General features: G+C 35.4%; 1 protein-coding gene across 10 annotated transcripts in view; it reads right to left on the bottom strand.

The window, feature by feature from the left end:
• ITGB3BP (integrin subunit beta 3 binding protein) overlaps positions 1-17284 on the bottom strand; it is a 73809-nt gene that overhangs the window by 12470 nt on the left and 44055 nt on the right. For all 10 annotated transcript variants that reach the window (XM_073007238.1, XM_038000845.2, XM_007978468.3 and 7 more), the window contains 3 exons: positions 993-1071; positions 488-581; positions 27-83 (listed from right to left, as the gene is read on the bottom strand). In XM_073007238.1, coding sequence (XP_072863339.1) covers positions 27-83; positions 488-581; positions 993-1071 — 230 coding nt within the window. The remainder of the gene's footprint in view (positions 1-26; positions 84-487; positions 582-992; positions 1072-17284) is intronic.

Raw genomic sequence — 17284 nt, 5'->3', positions numbered from 1 at the left:
TAATAAACTAAAACACAACTACTTACGTTTGTGAGGAAGTCCTGAACTCCTTTCAAACAGTTTTTGTTTAATTACTTTTGTCACTAAAAGAAGTAAAAATCCCATGTCAAGAATTAACATAGAATATGGAGAATTTCTCATTACTTGGAACAAACAACTTCATGAGAAAAAAAAAATCCAAAATAATACATATTTATAAGTACCAAGTATAAAATATAATACCTTATTATATATTATAAAAATGGGCATTACATTTGAAATGCCTGCTACCAGTTTCCAAGGTGCATTGTTTTCATTGACATTCAAGAAGAATCCCCAAAATAACACATCCTGATAAAAGACATGTGGCTTCTTATTTAAAGGTAATAGTATTTTTATCACATGTCCAGTAATGGTATATATAAAGAAATCTATCACATTTAAATTTGAAACAAATTAATAGGTTTATCTTTAAAATTATTGTCATTGAAAACTCATAAATTCTTACTTAGTTCTTTGGTTTTCTGCATTTCTTTTTTTAAGAAACGTGATGCACAGGAGATTCCAATGAGATTTTCAAGCTCTCTACTGCCCTCCAAAGCCTACAAGAAAGCCATCCTGAATGAGTTAAGTTCTCTATACATATGACATTACTGACATGTCTAGTGAAAATACAGTATATTATTTCCTTCATTTGAAAAACTTAAACTCTATGTTAGGATATTTAACTTTTTCTGGCAGGCCAACTATTTCAAGCCCTAAAATGCCTGAATAAAAACAATTTATAATTAACTAAAAAGACGAAACATAATCTACAAATTTATATTTAAATATGAAAAGCCAGATATTACTAAAATATTATGGTTAAATAGTGTTCTCCTATTAAAAAATTCCCATGAAAAGTAAATTAAACATACTCTGTGCAAACTCTTTCCTGGATTGGATTCTCCAATCTGGGACACTCCTTCCTTTTATCCTTTTCAAACAGGGTAGAAGTATGAAAAAATACAAACCCGTATACTACTTAAATTTTGCATTATCGCCATGATTTCTTCTGACAATTTCTCAACTTTAGATAGCAACATCATCAATCTAGTAATAAAGAAAAAGATAGTACTTAGCAAGGGGAAGCATTTAAACATGGCAAGTCATTTTCAAAGCTTTAACTCTTTTTAAAGGACCTTTGACTTAGGTTCTTTCATTCTTTATAAACACAATATATATATTATCAACTGTCCTCTCTTTTGGAGTTTAATTTCCGATTCCCACTGAGCAGTGGAATGGAAGACATAGTTGGCTGTTCCTTTCTCCACAATACCACAATGAGAACACTAATACACCACCATTCCTTCATTTACCTTGACTGAGTCTATGAATCAGTATCACCTAGTAACTTTTTTTAAAATAAAAAAAGTTTCATGACTTTATGTTAAATTTGAAAATAAAGAAAAGGAAAAGAGGAAAACATCACTTGGAATTCAGTCTTCTGAACATATCTCCAGTTATCTTTTTGGAAAAATTCGCCTAGTTTAAAAAAAAAAATTGTGTAACTTTGTTATCATGCTTTTTTTTCTTCTTTTTATAAAGAAATGGGGTTTACCTCTGTTGCCCAGGCTGAAGTGCAGTGGTATGATCATGGCTCACTGCAGCCTCAACCTCCTGGATTCAATAGATCCTCTTACCTTGTCCTCCCAAAGCACTGTGATTACAGGTGTGAGCCATGGTGTCTGGCTGTGCTTTCTTTACTTAATATAACATTATATACATTTTGGGGGGCCACATATTAAAGGCTGCACAATATTCTATTTAGTAAACATACTAAAAGTGATTTAACTATTCCCTTACTGTTAAAATTTTAGTTTCTTTTCAAATTTTAAGACCCCATAGCTGTTTGTGATAATCTATATCAACAGTCTGATAGAAAAATAATGTAAGCCATGTATGTAACTTAAAATTTTTAGTAGCCACATTAAAAGGAATAAAAAAGGTAAACTTTAATAATTTTAATAATGTTTATTTAACTCAATATATTCAAATATTATTTCAACATATAATGAATATAAAAATTGAGATATTTTATACTTTTTTCAAATCCAGGTATACTTTACATATTAACAGCACACCTCATTTCATACTAGCCATATTTCAAGTGCTCATTAGCCATGTATGGCTAGTGAGTACTGTTTCAAACAGCATAAATCCATATAGATTTTATGAGAGAAACCAGAAATTCTATTTAAATGCTTTTTCAAGATTACATCAGTGTCATTCATTGACATTTTTGTGCTATTAAAAATAAGACAAATGTTACAATTTTGATATATAATGTGTATGTACAGTAAGTTTCAATTAAGCAAAATGTTATCTAAGTATGCAAACAAGAAATGGAGAGTTGATAACATTATTCAAAAGCTAAAAATTATGAGGACAGTGGAATTTTGGGTGAATTCTTTTCTTTAGAAGTTTTCCTTTATTATGTATTTTCAATCAGAAGTCATCTGTCTGAGGCCCTGACTTAACAGGAGAATCTCAGTTTGAGAGATGGTATCATAAAGGAATTCCTTTTCCTTCAAATTGGATCCAAAGACCTGAAGAAACAAGGACTTAAGGGACTCCCACCCAGGCTGGATCCTCTAGGTTCTCACATATGATGCCAAAGCCTGAGTACCACAGGAGTACAAAGTAGAGGCAAATTAAGTTACTTTGCTATAAGAAGGAATCTGAGGGGCTTATTGCCTTGTAACTTGCATCCCTTTCCTGGGAGAACTGGACTAGCAGAGCCTTTTCAAACTGACTTCCATATCTTAAAGAGTTGATGGTACTCCCTGTTCACCTATAGGGAATTGTGTGGGAATGCTGTGGCAGGGCTGCCATCTTGAATGTCTCCAAGTGGCTCTGTTTACATAGAGTTAGATGTAAATCGTGCCCCCAAAAGTTGTATAATGTAGCATCCCCAAAGGACCTATTAGCAGCTCTCCTACATTAAGATAGTAATTGAGGGGCTAAGCTAAAACAAACTGTTTCAACAACCTTGGAGACTTGTATGGATTAAATATCAATTATCTGGGGAAGTTGTTTTCAAAACATCTTTGATATGCTGAAGGTGCTTTCTCAAGGACACTTGTATCCATTGCAGGATCAAGTAGACTAGTAGACATGCCATTGCTCTGCTCATTATTATTCTGATTCCCTTTCCTCTCCTCCTCCTTTTTCTTCTCCCTAGACGAAATCACCTCTTTTTCCCACTTTGAAGGCAACCAAATCCCCATGAATGGTTTTTTTAAGTGTTATACAACTGTTAAATCCTGAAAAATCCTTTTTTCTTCAAGGCATTATTTTCCACATCTTCTGCATCTTCTGAGTCACTGAAGAAGCCTTCATAATCTTTGGAGATAAACTATTTGCTGAGCAGATTTTGGGAGAAATAATTCTACCACTTTCTTCATCCTAGACAAAATGGAATTCTCATAAACATCCTACTTGTGCTGAAAAGTAGATTTGCATTGCTATTGAGAGCCCTTTTCTGTATTTTCAATGCATGGTTCAAATTCCACTTTGTTGCCCTAACATAGCATTATGGTTTGTGTACAGTCCCTTAGTTTTTAATATCATCTTGATGTTCCTTTACTAATTTATGTATTCCTGAAAACTAACAATCTTTCATTTTTTTCAAGCTGCCTGAAGAATATATTTCTCAAGTTCATTATGAAATTACAAAATTTCAAAGTTACTGTGGCTCTTTCAAGTTGGTGAGTAAAAGTATCATCACTGGTGCAATTCATATTTTACAGAATACTATTTTTTTCTCAAATATCCTCTGACTAGATTAAATTGGACCAAATCCTTTTTTTTTTTTTTTTTTTGTTTGAGACAAAGTCTTGCTCTCTCACCCAGGCTGGAGTGCAGTGGCGCAATCTCGGCACACTGCAAGCTCCACCTCCTGGGTTCATGTCATTCTCCTGCCTCAGCTTCTGGAGTAGCTGGGACTACAGATGCACGCTGCCACACCCAGCTAATTTTTTGTAGTTTTAGTAGAGACGAGGTTTCACCATGTTAGCCAGGATGGTCTTGATCTCCTGACCTTGTGATCTGCCCTCCTCGTCCTCCCAGAGTGCTGGGATTACAGACGTGAGCCACGCCTGGCCCAAATCCTTTATCTTATAATGATCCTTTGAGCCATCCAGATGTCAATGGGCCACTACATCCAGATATCCAGTGACTGTCGCCAGTTTTATGGCATCCTTACAAGATTTAATCAAATCTGCATTGTGGTCAAAGACTATTGTAGCACAACCTGAGAAATCTGAAATCTTGGTCTTCCTTGAATTAACCTTCTTTTTCATCACTAAAAACCAAGCAGAATTTTTTTTTTTTTTTTTTAAGCATCTAGTAGTTTTTCTCTTGAGGGAGCTACATGTCAAAATTCAGGATTTTCAGTGCAGTTTTCCAATTTGCTTAGAAGAGTTGCATTGTGAAATTGAGAGTTCTTTCACGTTCCTCAAAGAGAAAGTCCTTATTCTGAAAAACAACTGAAATTAGGTGCATCAGCCAAATAAAATCCATGAGAAGTACTGGATGTATCCATTAATTCTGCTTTTCCTTCCTTCTATATTAACTTCTTCAGTCTCAAGTCAGGTGTAACTTGACTTTCAAAACTATCATTCTGTACCAGTTCAGGATTTTTCCTATCTTGGCCAGTTTCAATTCTTTCAGTTATTTTCCATTCTTAGCTTCAAATTTAGTTTCATCATTTGCTTTTTCTCTATTAAGTCCCTCAGATGTATTCTGAGGAGAGAACTAAAAGAACAAAGAGAAACTGTTATTAAATTGGTGCTTCTAATTCAGATTTATTGAGGCAGGTGTTAGCAAGCATTAACTCAGCTCCTGCTATGTGCTGTGCCATCCTAGATGTGAAAGAATGAGAAGCAAAGGAGTAGAGCAAATGAAAAAAGAACCCAGTGATTTATAGATTCCCTAGGATGCAAGCCATGGTACCTACTGTACTGTGTAGGCATTGTGGATATACTGGAAGAAGAGTGAAAACCTGTAAAAGCCATGATAATGGCCTGAAAAAAAATCTTGATTTCCCTCCTTTTTTGTAACTTCCAATTGTTTGATATATATCTTGCTTACCAGATTGTAAGTTCCATGAAGGCAAGGGTGGCATCTACCTTATTTACTTCTATAACCTGTGTTAACTAATAAAGTGCCTGCAGGTGTGGTAGGTACCCAGTAACTATTTGATGGATCAATGAACAGAAGAAAAAAGACCTAGTCCAGTGACCATCCATCCCTAGAGTCAAGTGAAGTATGCCCATCCTGCAGTTTTCTCTCTCTCTTTTTTTTTTTTAACTTCCTTCTCCTATTGTCTTATGTAGTCTCCATGATTCATCAGTTATATTGCTGACAAAGTTAATTAATTCAGTTCCCTAACCTTCCACCACATATGTCTTTCTCACAGGTAACCCAGGATGTCCCTATTTGTTTTCTTTGCTCCTAGCCTAAGCTGTGAGTACTATGGGGGAAAAAAAAAAGCCTCACAGTAGAATTGACAGTCAATACTAGAAGTATGATTTTGCTGAGCACCCAATGCTGCTTAACTCTCCATTTACTTAATTTAATGAATCTTCTTAATTTCTGCTCAACATGACAGCCTAACCCAATCTCCACTTCCTCCATATTAAAACTAAACTCTTATATTTATATTTCTGCCTTAGTATTTTTAATACAGTATTCTCAGAGGCCACAAATACACCCCTAATTAATTCTATTACTAAAAGCTATTATCTGAAAGTTATTACCTCTAAGAAATTGTACTTTTATAAATCTCAAGACTTGTGCATTAAATGTACATAACAAGGATGAATTCCTTAGGTTCTTCTAAATCTTTACAATACTACAATTCATGCAGAAAAAGGTAAATAGGTCACCGAATCTCCATCTCCCTCAACCTAAACTGATAATTTTGGATGATAGCTGAATTATGAAAACAATGAAATATATTGTTAACATTTTTTAAATGCTTTCTTAGTTTAAGGCACTATACTTACTACTTTACAAACTATATCTTAATTTTCAACACAACTATCCGTGGGAAATATTGTCTCCATTCTACAGCTATGAAAACTGAAGTACTAATAAATAATTTAATTATTCAGGGTTTTATAACAAGGGGCACAGTCAGGACTTGAACCCAGGTGTGTTTGACCTATGTTCTCAACCATTATGTAATACTTCCAAAAGTGTAATTCAGTTACCACTGGCATCAGAATTCCTTGGTAAATGGTTAAAAATACAAATTCCTGGGCTGCATCCAAGAACTACTAACAGAGAAGGTCAGAAATATGCATTTCCAGGCAATTCTCATGCACATAAAAATTAATTAAAAGCATTTTTCATGAAGACTGATCACAGAAAAACCTGGTCAATATAAATGAAATTGATATCCTTTGTCAAAAAAAAAAATTCCCCCTGTGTTTAGGTCTATTCATTTCATTATATTCTTACAGGCTGTCTCAAGGAGCTTTTCTGCATTCTGTTCAGCTTACATTTTTTTTTTAAATTTCCTATTGTGATAAAATATATATAACAAGATTTGTCATTTTAAACATTTTTAAGTGTACAATTCAGTGACATTACATTCACAATATGTGCAACCATCACCACTATATCCAAAAGTTTTCTATTACTACAAAGAGAAACTGTATAACCATTAAGCAATACCTCCTCATGCTTCCCACCTCCAGTCTCTAGTAACCTTTAATCTCCTTTCTGTCTCTTTGAATTAGTCCATTCTAGATATTGTGTACAACTGGAATCTTAACAATATTTGTCCTTATATGTGTCTGGCTTATTTTACTTAGCACAATGCTTTCAAGATTCTTCAATGTTGTAGCATGTATCAGAACTTCCTTCCTTTTCATGAATAAATAATGTTCCACTGTATGTATATACCACACTTTGTTTAGCCATTTATTTGTTGATGAACATTTGGGTTGTTTCCTATCTTTTGGTTATTGTGAATAATGATGGAATAAACACTGGTATATAAATATCTGAGTCACTGTTTTCAATTATTTTGGGCATATACCTAGGAGTGAAATTGCTTGGTCTTATGTTAATTATATGTTTAACTTTTTGAGAAAGTGCCAGACTGTTTTCCACAGGAGCTACAATGTACAAGGGTTTTAATTCTTCTATATCCTTGCCAATATTTGTTATTTTCCGTTTTTATTGTTTGTTTAAATGGCCATTCTCATAGATATAATGTGTAAAATGTAAGGTCTCACTGTAGTTTTGATTTGCATTTCTTTAATGACTAATGATATTTAATACATTTTCATGTGCTTATTGGCAATTTGTATAACTTCTTTCAAGAAATAGCTACTCAAGGCCAGGTGCGGTGGCTCACACCTGTAATCCCAGCAATTTGGGAGGCTGAGGCAGGCAGATCACAAGGTCAGGAGATCGAGACCACCCTGGTGAAGCCCTATCTCTACTAAAAATACAAAAAAAAAAGTTTGCCAGACGTGGTGGTGGGTGCCTGTAGTCCCAGCTATTCGGGAGGCTGAGGCAGGAGAATGGTGTGAACCCAGGAGGCGGAGCTTGCAGTAAGCCAAGATAGCACCACTGCACTCCAGCCTGGGCAACAGAGCGAGACTCTGTCTCAAAACAAACAAACAAACAAACAAAAAACCAAAACAACAAAAAAGAAATATCTACTCAAGTTTTTGCCTATGTTTAAAATTGGGCTGTCTTTTTTTCTTGTTGAGTTTTAGAAGTCCTTGATATACTCTGGACATTAAACCCTTATTAGATATATAATTTGAAAATATTTTCTCCCATTCTGTGCTATGCCTTTTCACTTTCTTGATGGTGTACTCTGAAGCACAAGAACTTTTACTTTTGATAAAGTCCAATTTATTTTTTCTTTTGTTCATTGTGCTTTTGGTGTTGTTATATAAGAATCTATCAACAAATTCAAGGTCATGAAGATTTATCATTATGTTTTCCTCTAAGATAGTTATAAATGGTTTTGGCCCTTATATTTAGGTCACTGATCCATTTTGAATTAATTTTTATATATGCTGTGAGGTAGGGATCCAACTCCATTCTTTTTTATAAGGAAATCCTGTTTCCCAGCAACATTTATTGAAGACACTATTCTTTCTCCATTAAATAAACTTGGCATCCTTGTCAAAAATCAATTGGTCATAGATGTATGCGTGTGTTTTGGACACCCAATTCTATTCCATTTGTCTCTATGGCTACTGTTATGCCAGTGCCATACTGTTTTGATTACTGTAGCTTTGCAGTATGTTTTGAAATCAGGAAATATGAGTCTTCCAACTTTGTCCTTTTTCAAGATTGTTTGGCTATTTGGGGTCTCTTGTAGTTTCATATGAATTTAAGGATAGGCTTTTCCATTTCTGCAAAAAATGCTGTTTAATCATTCTGCAAAAGAAATACAGGAATTACAGTGAATCTGTAGACTGCTTTGTGTAGTAGCATTAACATCTTAACAATATTAAACCTTCTTGCCCATGAATACAGAATATCTTCCCTTTTATTTAGATACTCTTTATTTTCTTTCAAAAATGAATCGTAGTTTCTAGTGTACAAGTTTTTTACCTCTTTGGTTAAATTTATTCCTGTATATTTTGTCCTTTCAGATCCTACCGCAATGAACTGCTTCCTTAATTTCCTTTCCAAATTCATTACAGGTATATGGAAACTGATTTTTGTGTGTTGATCTTATACCCTGAAACTTTTTTGACTCTAGTTATTAGCTCTAGTAGCTTCCTGTGCACTCTTGGGATTTTCTCTATAGAAAATCATCTTGTCTTCAAATAAAGATTGTTTTACTTTTTCCCTTCCAATTTAAATGTCTTTTATTTCTTTTTCTTGTCTAATTGCTCTGGCTAGAATTTCCAATACAATGTTGAATACCAGTAGTGAAAGCAGGTATCCTTGTTTGGCTCTTGATCTTTCTGGGAAAGTTTTCAGTCTTCCATATCTAAAATTTTAAATTGTTGAAAATAATTCTCTTTTTAAGACTGGCTTTCCTCTTAGCCTTTGCTCACCTACAGAATAGGCATAATATGGAATATAGGCATATATCTTCATCCTAAGATTCTGATAAACATTTTCAACTAACTTATCCCTAGAGACCATCATTTGAGCAGTCAAGAGGAACTTAGAATACTGACCAGTGGTTGTCACAATTAAATTGTATACATAATGCAAAACAAAACAACAAACATTTTTTAAAAACCAGTTCTGGCATAACTCACTACTATTAAAAAGGTTTTATTTGGGTTAGTACAGAAATAAAAAAAATACACATCTAAAAAAGTTACTCTTCTGCCTATAAGAGAGAATGAGCTAGTGATTAAAAATAAGTCCTAGGCTGGGTGCAGTGGCTCATGCCTATAATCCCAGTACTTTAGAAGGCCAATGTGGGTGGATCACCTGAGGTCAGGAGTTTGAGACCAGCCTGGCCAACATGGTGAAACCCCCATCTCTACTAAAAATACAAAAACTAACAGGGCCTGGTGGTGGTGCACACTTATAATCCCAGCTATTTGGGAGGCTGAGGCAAGGAGAATCACTTGAACCGAAGAGATGGAGGTTGCAGTGAGCCAAGATCATGCCATTACACTCCAGCATGGGCAACAAGAGTGAAACTCTGTCTCAAAAAAAAAAAAAAAAAAAAAAAAAAAAAAAAAAAAAAAGGGCCTATACAACAGGTGGGATCCTTGTGGTGATGGAACTGTTCTGTATCATGATTACAGTGGTAGATACAAGAACCTACACGTGATAAAATTGCATAGAACTAAATACACACACAAATGAGTTCATTGCAAAACAGGAAATACGAATAAGATCAGTGGATTGAGTCAATGTCAATTTCCTGGTTGTGATATTGTACTACAGTTTTATAAGATGTTATGTTGGGAAACTAGGAAAACACTACACGTGATGTCTCTGTTTTACTTCTCACAATGGCAAGTAAATCTACAATTATCTGAAAATAAAACTTACAGGACAGTCACCATTATTGCATTTTCATAGCAATGCCAGCTACAGCAGCAGCAAATTGCCAAGACGAAGAAAAGCCAATCGCAGTAAATTATATATATTCCTTGCAAAACATAAAGGATATGGAAGTTCACATAAAATATTAATGTGTAGGGTTTTTTTGGTTTTGTTTTGTTTTGTTTTTTACAAATGGGCTTTACTGACACGCCATTAACTACTTGTTTAGTGAAGAAAAAAAAATTTTTAAACCTAGAACATGGAACTGTATTTTCCTGTTGAGAGGATTCTTACATTTAAAATTCTCCAAATTGATCAATAGGAATTGATTTCAGGACGTATTCATCAGTAAAAAAAAGCAAAGCGAAAAGAGTACATATGGTGTGCCATCTTCTATATAAAAAAAGTAAGAAAAAACAAAATGAAACTACATAGGAAAGGTAAATAAGAAACTAAAGAATTTGGTTACCCACAAGAAATAGGTAGCAGGAATGAGGGAGGGATTAATGCTACTCTGAGTATCCTTTTTTGGCAACAGTTTTGACTTTTAGGACTATATTAATGGCTTATCTCATTTTAAAAAGTCAAAAAGCATGAGAAAAAAGTAAAATTCACGATCAAGAAAACCTATTTCAAATGAATACTTCAAATGATGAACTAATCCAAATAATTTTTGAAAACAGTAATTTGACTATGTATCTTTAATCTAAGCACAAAAAACTGCAAACAAATCTTGAATGCTTCGCAGGTTTGTTTTTAGCAGTGCTGTGAGCACAGGAATTCTGCAAGTATTTTGCGTGTGATGTAGGATTAAGCAAATGTGCAAATTTATTGCTGCTCTCAGGAGACAGAGATTTAGATTTGAGATGGGATAGAAATATGGAAAAGGGGAAGTCAAGGAAAAACCTTGTATCACTATGAACAGATGAATTTTTAAATGGCCAACCAGCAGAAGGTCAATTAATAAATATGGAAATGATGGAGTTAGAAAATTATGACTATGGCAATCATTATAGTAATAACTGACTCAGGCAAGAATCATCAATGTATGTTAAAACTACTGGGTGAAACATGACAAAGTACCTCGCCACAAAGTATGTATTAATTACAAAGGGAAAACGATTACTTTTTCTTTTTTTTTTTTTTGAGACGGAGTCTCGCTCTGTCGCCCAGGCTGGAGTGCAGTGGCGCAATCTCGGCTCACTGCACGCTCCGCCTCCCGGATTCATGCCATTCTCCTGCCTCAGCCTCCCGAGTAGCTGGGACTACAGGCACCCGCCACCTCGCCCGGCTAGTTTTTCGTATTTTGTAGTAGAGACGGGGTTTCACCGTGTTAGGCGGGATGGTCTTGATCTCCTGACCTCGTGATCTGCCTGTCTTGGCCTCCTAAAGTGCTAGGATTACAGGCTTGAGCCACCGCGCCTGGCCAAATGATTACTTTTATAGTATATAAACCTGCTGAACATCACTGTAATCAAATGATTAAAATTAATCAATAATAGGACAAAATATCTCTTGATGTAATTCAACATTCTTCTATATTTTTGCCCCAAAATACATAACATGACTAACGACAAAATATCAGGCAAACACAACTGAGGAATGATGTACAAAAAATAGTCTACACTATTTAAAAAATAGGAATTGATTTTAGGACGTATTCATCAGTAAAAAAAGCAAAGTGAAAAGTAAGAAAAAACAAAAATTTTTTTCTGACATTTCTGACAAAATGTCACTGTCAGAGAAGACAATAAAAGGTTAAAAAAATTGTTCTAGATTGAAGGAAACTTTAAGAACTATTTTGTAATATGTGACCTTGGATTGAATCCTGGATCAAGAGAAAAGCTGCGATAAAGAACATTACTGGGAAAATTTGAATTTGGAGTATATACTAGATAACAGTAATTATATCAATGTTAAATTTTCTGATTTTAATATTTTTACTATGGTTAACTAATGCTCTTCTTAGGAAATACACACTGAAGGATTTAGCGGTAAAAAAGGATGTCTGCAACTTCTCAAATATTCAGAAAAGTTTGGGTACCTATGTATGTGTGTGCGCATGTGTGACAGAGAGAACAAAAGTACATGGTGACAAAATATTAACAATTTGTGACTCTGGGGGAGTGTTAAGGAATTCTTTTTAATATTCTTGCAAATTTTCTATAAATTTTGAATTATTGAAGAATCTAGAGTTTAAAAAATGTCTCTAAACTGTTAAAAGCTTACACAAGGTATTTATAGATATTTTACCCATGGAATTTTTTTTTTTTTTTTCTTGATAGGGTATTTTTCTGTCTCCCAGGCTGGAGTGCAATCTGCGGCGCTAGAGTGATCCTCCCATCTCAGCTTCCTGAGTAGCTGGGACTACAAGCGTGCACCACCCAGGCCTGCTAATTAAAAAAATTTTTTTTTGTAGAGATGGGATCTCCCTATATTGCTCAGGCTTGAACTTCTGAACTCAAGTGATCTGCTTGCCTTGACCTCCCAAAGTGCTGGGATTATAGGTGTGACTCACCACGCCCAGCCCAGTGAAAAATTTTGTTTGCAGTTCTTAAGCTTGTTTTCTACTTCATAAATTTAAGAACTCTACTTCATAAATTTTGTGTTTTTAAGGGTCTCAAGATTTTGGTTTAAATAAACAAAACTATGCATTTGTAAAAATAATTTGAGTCATGTTTCTATTCAAATTTGTATTTTTATTGCATTTAACTTTTTAAAAATTTATTTTAATTAAAAAAAATTTTTTAAGATTGGAAACCATCAACTTGTATTGACAGCAATGATGACTTTTCTCTGTAGCCTATGGTAGTGGACAGAGTGGGCTGACCCAGGATGTTTTTATCTGTAGACTAACAATGACATACATACTTCTAAATAGCCAACTACTTTTTCCTAAAGTGGAGGGGAAAGAATTCATAATGGTAACAAATTAGTGTTACAGATACATATTTTAATATGTAAAGGAGCTTTCACCTTTTATGTGAACTTTGGTACTGTGAAGACAGAGGCAATTTTGTTTAGATTTACCCAGATACGTTTCATTCCTAAGAAAAGCCTCTTGGCAATACGTTTATTCAGTTCTGAGAAATGGTGACATTTTGGAAACTTCTTTCAGAAACAGCAGTCACACATGTGGAACACTGGATTAAAATGAAAAATGCGGGCTCTATTTAAGCCCATATTTTTCTACATAGGATCACAACATAGGGTTGGGACATCCTCCCCCGATCCTACACATTTCCAAAGGAAAATCCAATTTTAGAAGTTTCTACTTGCCAAACTTAAAAAAACCCAGTCGCCTGAAAGTTAGCCAGCAGGGCATTGCCACCAACCCCAAATAAAGCTGTAGGTTTCATCATGTGCACCAGACAAATCTACAAGGCTAGTTTCAGTATTCCTCTTTTAAAGAATTTATTTTAAACCTATTATACCACACAGCATGTTTCAAACACTGACATACAACTCCCTAATAAGATAAAACAAGGCAAAAAGGTTTATCTTATTAGAAACAAGATACACCATCACTTACAGTCTTCAAATATCACTACACTTTAACTTTCATAATTTGACAAAGCATTCATGAAACAAGCTACAGACTAGTTTTAACAGACAAAAAATACCTTACCTGTAAGCAGACATGTGCCTGTCCTAAATTTTTTATTAGGTAAGAATTTTACAAACATTATTTATATTAGTGGTAATGGAGAGTATTGCACCTTCTTCAAGCTGCAGGGTGAGAACCACCAAGAGTGTGGTGGAACTTATGGCCCTTCCAAAGCCATGGCTCTTTCGGCCTGCAGATGTCAGCCTCCACCTCCTGGGCTCAAATGATTCTCCTAACTCAACCTCCTATGTAGCTGGGTCCACAGGTGCACACTACCATACTTGGCTAATTTTTTTTATTTTTTGTAGAGATGGGGTCTCATTTTGTTGCCCAGGCTGGTCTCTTAACTCCTTGCCTCAAGTGATCCTCCCTCCTTGGCCTCCCAGAGTCCTGGGATTACAGGCCAGTGATGGATATTGACTATTCACTAGCTTTTGGAAATAAGAAAATTTATTTAGAAACTTGTTTTGTAGTTTATAATCATTAACATTTAGTGTTCTCATAGAAATAGATTATTTGTTCTAATTGGCTAAGAATGTATTTAAAAAGTAACTTGCTTTCTAAATTATAGTTATTTTCTAGGGTTATTTTTTTCTTTTTTTGAGACAGGGTCTCGCTCTGTCACCCAGGCTAGAGTGCATTCGTATGATCATCACTTACTGTAGCCTTGACCTCCTAGGCCCCAGTGATCCTCCCACCTCAGCCTCCCGAGTAGCTGGGACTACAGGCATGTACCACCACACCCAGCTACTAGGGAGGCTGAGGCAGGATAATAGCTTGAGCCCAGGAGGCAGAGGTTGCAGCGAGCCGAGATTGCATCATTGCACTCCAGCCTGGGCAACACAACGAGACTCTGTCTCAAAAAAAAAAAAAAAAAGTATCATTTTCTATTTTTTTTTTTTTTTTTAAGAGACAGGGTCTCACTGTGTCACCCGGGCTGGCATGCAGTGGCTATTTACAGGAGGGATCATAGTGTACTACAGCCCTAAACTCCTGGCCTCAAGCAATTTTCTTTCCTCAGTCTCCTGACAGAAATTTTTTTTTTTTTTTTTTTTTTTTTTTTGAGACAGAGTCTTGCTCTGTCACCCAGGCTGTAGTACCGTGGCACGATATCAACTCACTGCAACCTCCCAACCCGGGTTCAAGTGATTCTCCTGCTTCAGCCTCCTGTGTAGCTGGGACCACAGGCGCCCGCCAGCATGCCCAGCTAATTTTTGTATTTTTAGTAGAGACAGGGAGAACTCCCAGCCTAAAGTGATCTGCCCGCCTTGGCCTCCCAAAGTGCTGGGATTACAGGTGTGAGCCACCACACCTGGCCCGTTATTTTCATATGTTGTAAAATGTCTCAGCTCATACTTAAATTCACTAATTATAACACCAATTCATGGAGTGATATACTTAAATAACAGAGATCTTTAGAAACAAATATGGAGAGAAATTAATAAATTAAATAAACATAGGCAAATTCCTATGTGACTCATAACAATGGTTCTTGTTCTTCCCTTGCTCCTTGAAGCCCACTGCCATGGGAGTTATTGTTTTAAAAGTCTGAGCTCTAAAGAAATTGATGGGTTTACAAGAAGAAAGAAGGAAAGACACTATTAAGTGGAGCTGATTCGGGGAGAAAAACAACAGGCTTGATTATCTGGTATCACTTTTGTCCAAAAACATTTCCTCCTTTGCTGCCTATTTACACTTTATGTAACTGCATCAGAAATTAATTCGGTTTAGCAGGCACCTGCTTTCAAATACAAGATTATCTGTGATTTATAAATTTTTACTTGCTACTTGCTTTCACTGTATATCCTTTTGTATAATTTGAACTTTTTCCTGTGTACATATATTTCCTATGTTAAAATACATTAAATAAGTTAAACAAAAAAGAATGCTTTCCTGTTAATATCCAGTTGAGATCAGTTCACTGAGGAAACAAAAGCTTTGATTAGGAGTAGGAAGAAATAATTTACAACAAAAATATTTGTGGGGCAGAAAAGACTGAAACATGCAAATATTTGGAGCTGGAGGAGCAGTATGTCAAGGGAAAACAGCTACTAAAAGCAAATAATGGACAGATGTAGGAGATGCCAAACAATGAGGATTCTTTGAAAAACTCTTCTCTTTGTCCCTAAAGTATTTTAAATGGCACTCGGTTTCCACATCTTTTAATCTGGACTACTACCAAAACTATAGTTCAGCTATATCACGAAATAAATAGATCTGTGCCCTGACTCAGGGCTATAACCACAGATTATAACACTATTTGCATGGAAAATGCAATCTGAGTTTCATGTAAATGACTCCAAAAACATTTGTAAACATAACCCATTTCTAAATTGAGGAAGGTATATTAACTTACAGCATAAGATCATAAGCTCCCAGGCTGCATGCAGAATCTCACACCTATAATCCCAGAATTTTGGGAGGCCTGGGTGAGTGGATTGCTTGAGCCCAGGGGTTTGATACTAGCTTGGGTAACATGGCGAAACCCTGTCTCTGCAAAAATACACAAAAATTAGTAGGGCGTGGTGGTATGGACCTGTAGTCTCAGCTACGCAGGAGGCTAAGGTGGGAGGACTGCTTGAACCCAGGAGGTTGAGGCTGCACTGAATGGCGATCACACCATTGTGCTCCAGCTTGGGCAACAGAGTGAGACCCTGTCTCAGGGCAAAAAAAAAACCAAAAAAACAAACCAAAAAAAAAAAAAAAAAAGCTCCCAATAGGGAGAAACTTCATTTTCCTTATCTTTACTCTTTAGTGTCCACTGGTGTGGTAGATAGAAGATACACTGAAATGGTAAATGAGCTAAACATATGTACTAATTTGAAAATTTAACCCCCATTCTGCTTAATTCAATCCTTCCAGGAAGACGATACAAATACAGTTGTCCCTCAGTATCTGTGGAGAATTGGTTCCAGGACTCCTGCAGATACCAAAATCCATGGAGGCTCAAGTCTCCTATATAAAATAGTGCATTTGCATATAACCTATGCACATCCTCCCATATACTTTAATCATCTCTAGATTACTTATAATACCTAACACAATGTAAATGCTACATAAATAGTTGTTATACTGTATTGGTTTAGGAAATAATAACAAGAAAAAAAGTCTGTATATGTTCAGTACAGATGCAACCATTCGTTTTTTTCTCAAAATATTTTCAATCTGTCATTGGTTGAATCCACAAATGTGTAATACACACATATGGAGAGCCATCTGTATTCTTTCCAGGCTTTTCCTACGTAGACAGTAGCTTTCTGCAGATAATGTCTTCATTCAAAGGAACCACCGACAGGACAAAATGAAAATGATTGGTTGCTGGCCTGTAGGCCTTCCAGGTTCCTCTAGATCTCTCTCTGCTGGCTTCACTGTTTCTAGTTCCATCCTGAACCAGCTATTTGTTAGACACTTTGTTCCTAAACCACGTATTACTTCTCCATCCATGTAAATCTGAAGTAAGTGTCTTACTCTATTTTACCCTGAGCTGGTCTATTATGCATATGCTGGGAGAACTGGGCTCAATGAGTATTAAAATTAAGGCATCATATATAACCATTATAGAATATCACAAACCACATCACAACTAAGGAATTTTACTTATTTAAGAGAGAATATTTCAGGTCAGGTATAAACTATTAATTTCTACAAATAAATTCTTTT

Source organism: Chlorocebus sabaeus, chromosome 20, assembly GCF_047675955.1.
Source record: "Chlorocebus sabaeus isolate Y175 chromosome 20, mChlSab1.0.hap1, whole genome shotgun sequence".
Taxonomy (NCBI): domain Eukaryota; kingdom Metazoa; phylum Chordata; class Mammalia; order Primates; family Cercopithecidae; genus Chlorocebus; species Chlorocebus sabaeus.
This window is presented reverse-complemented; position numbering and strand designations above follow the sequence as displayed.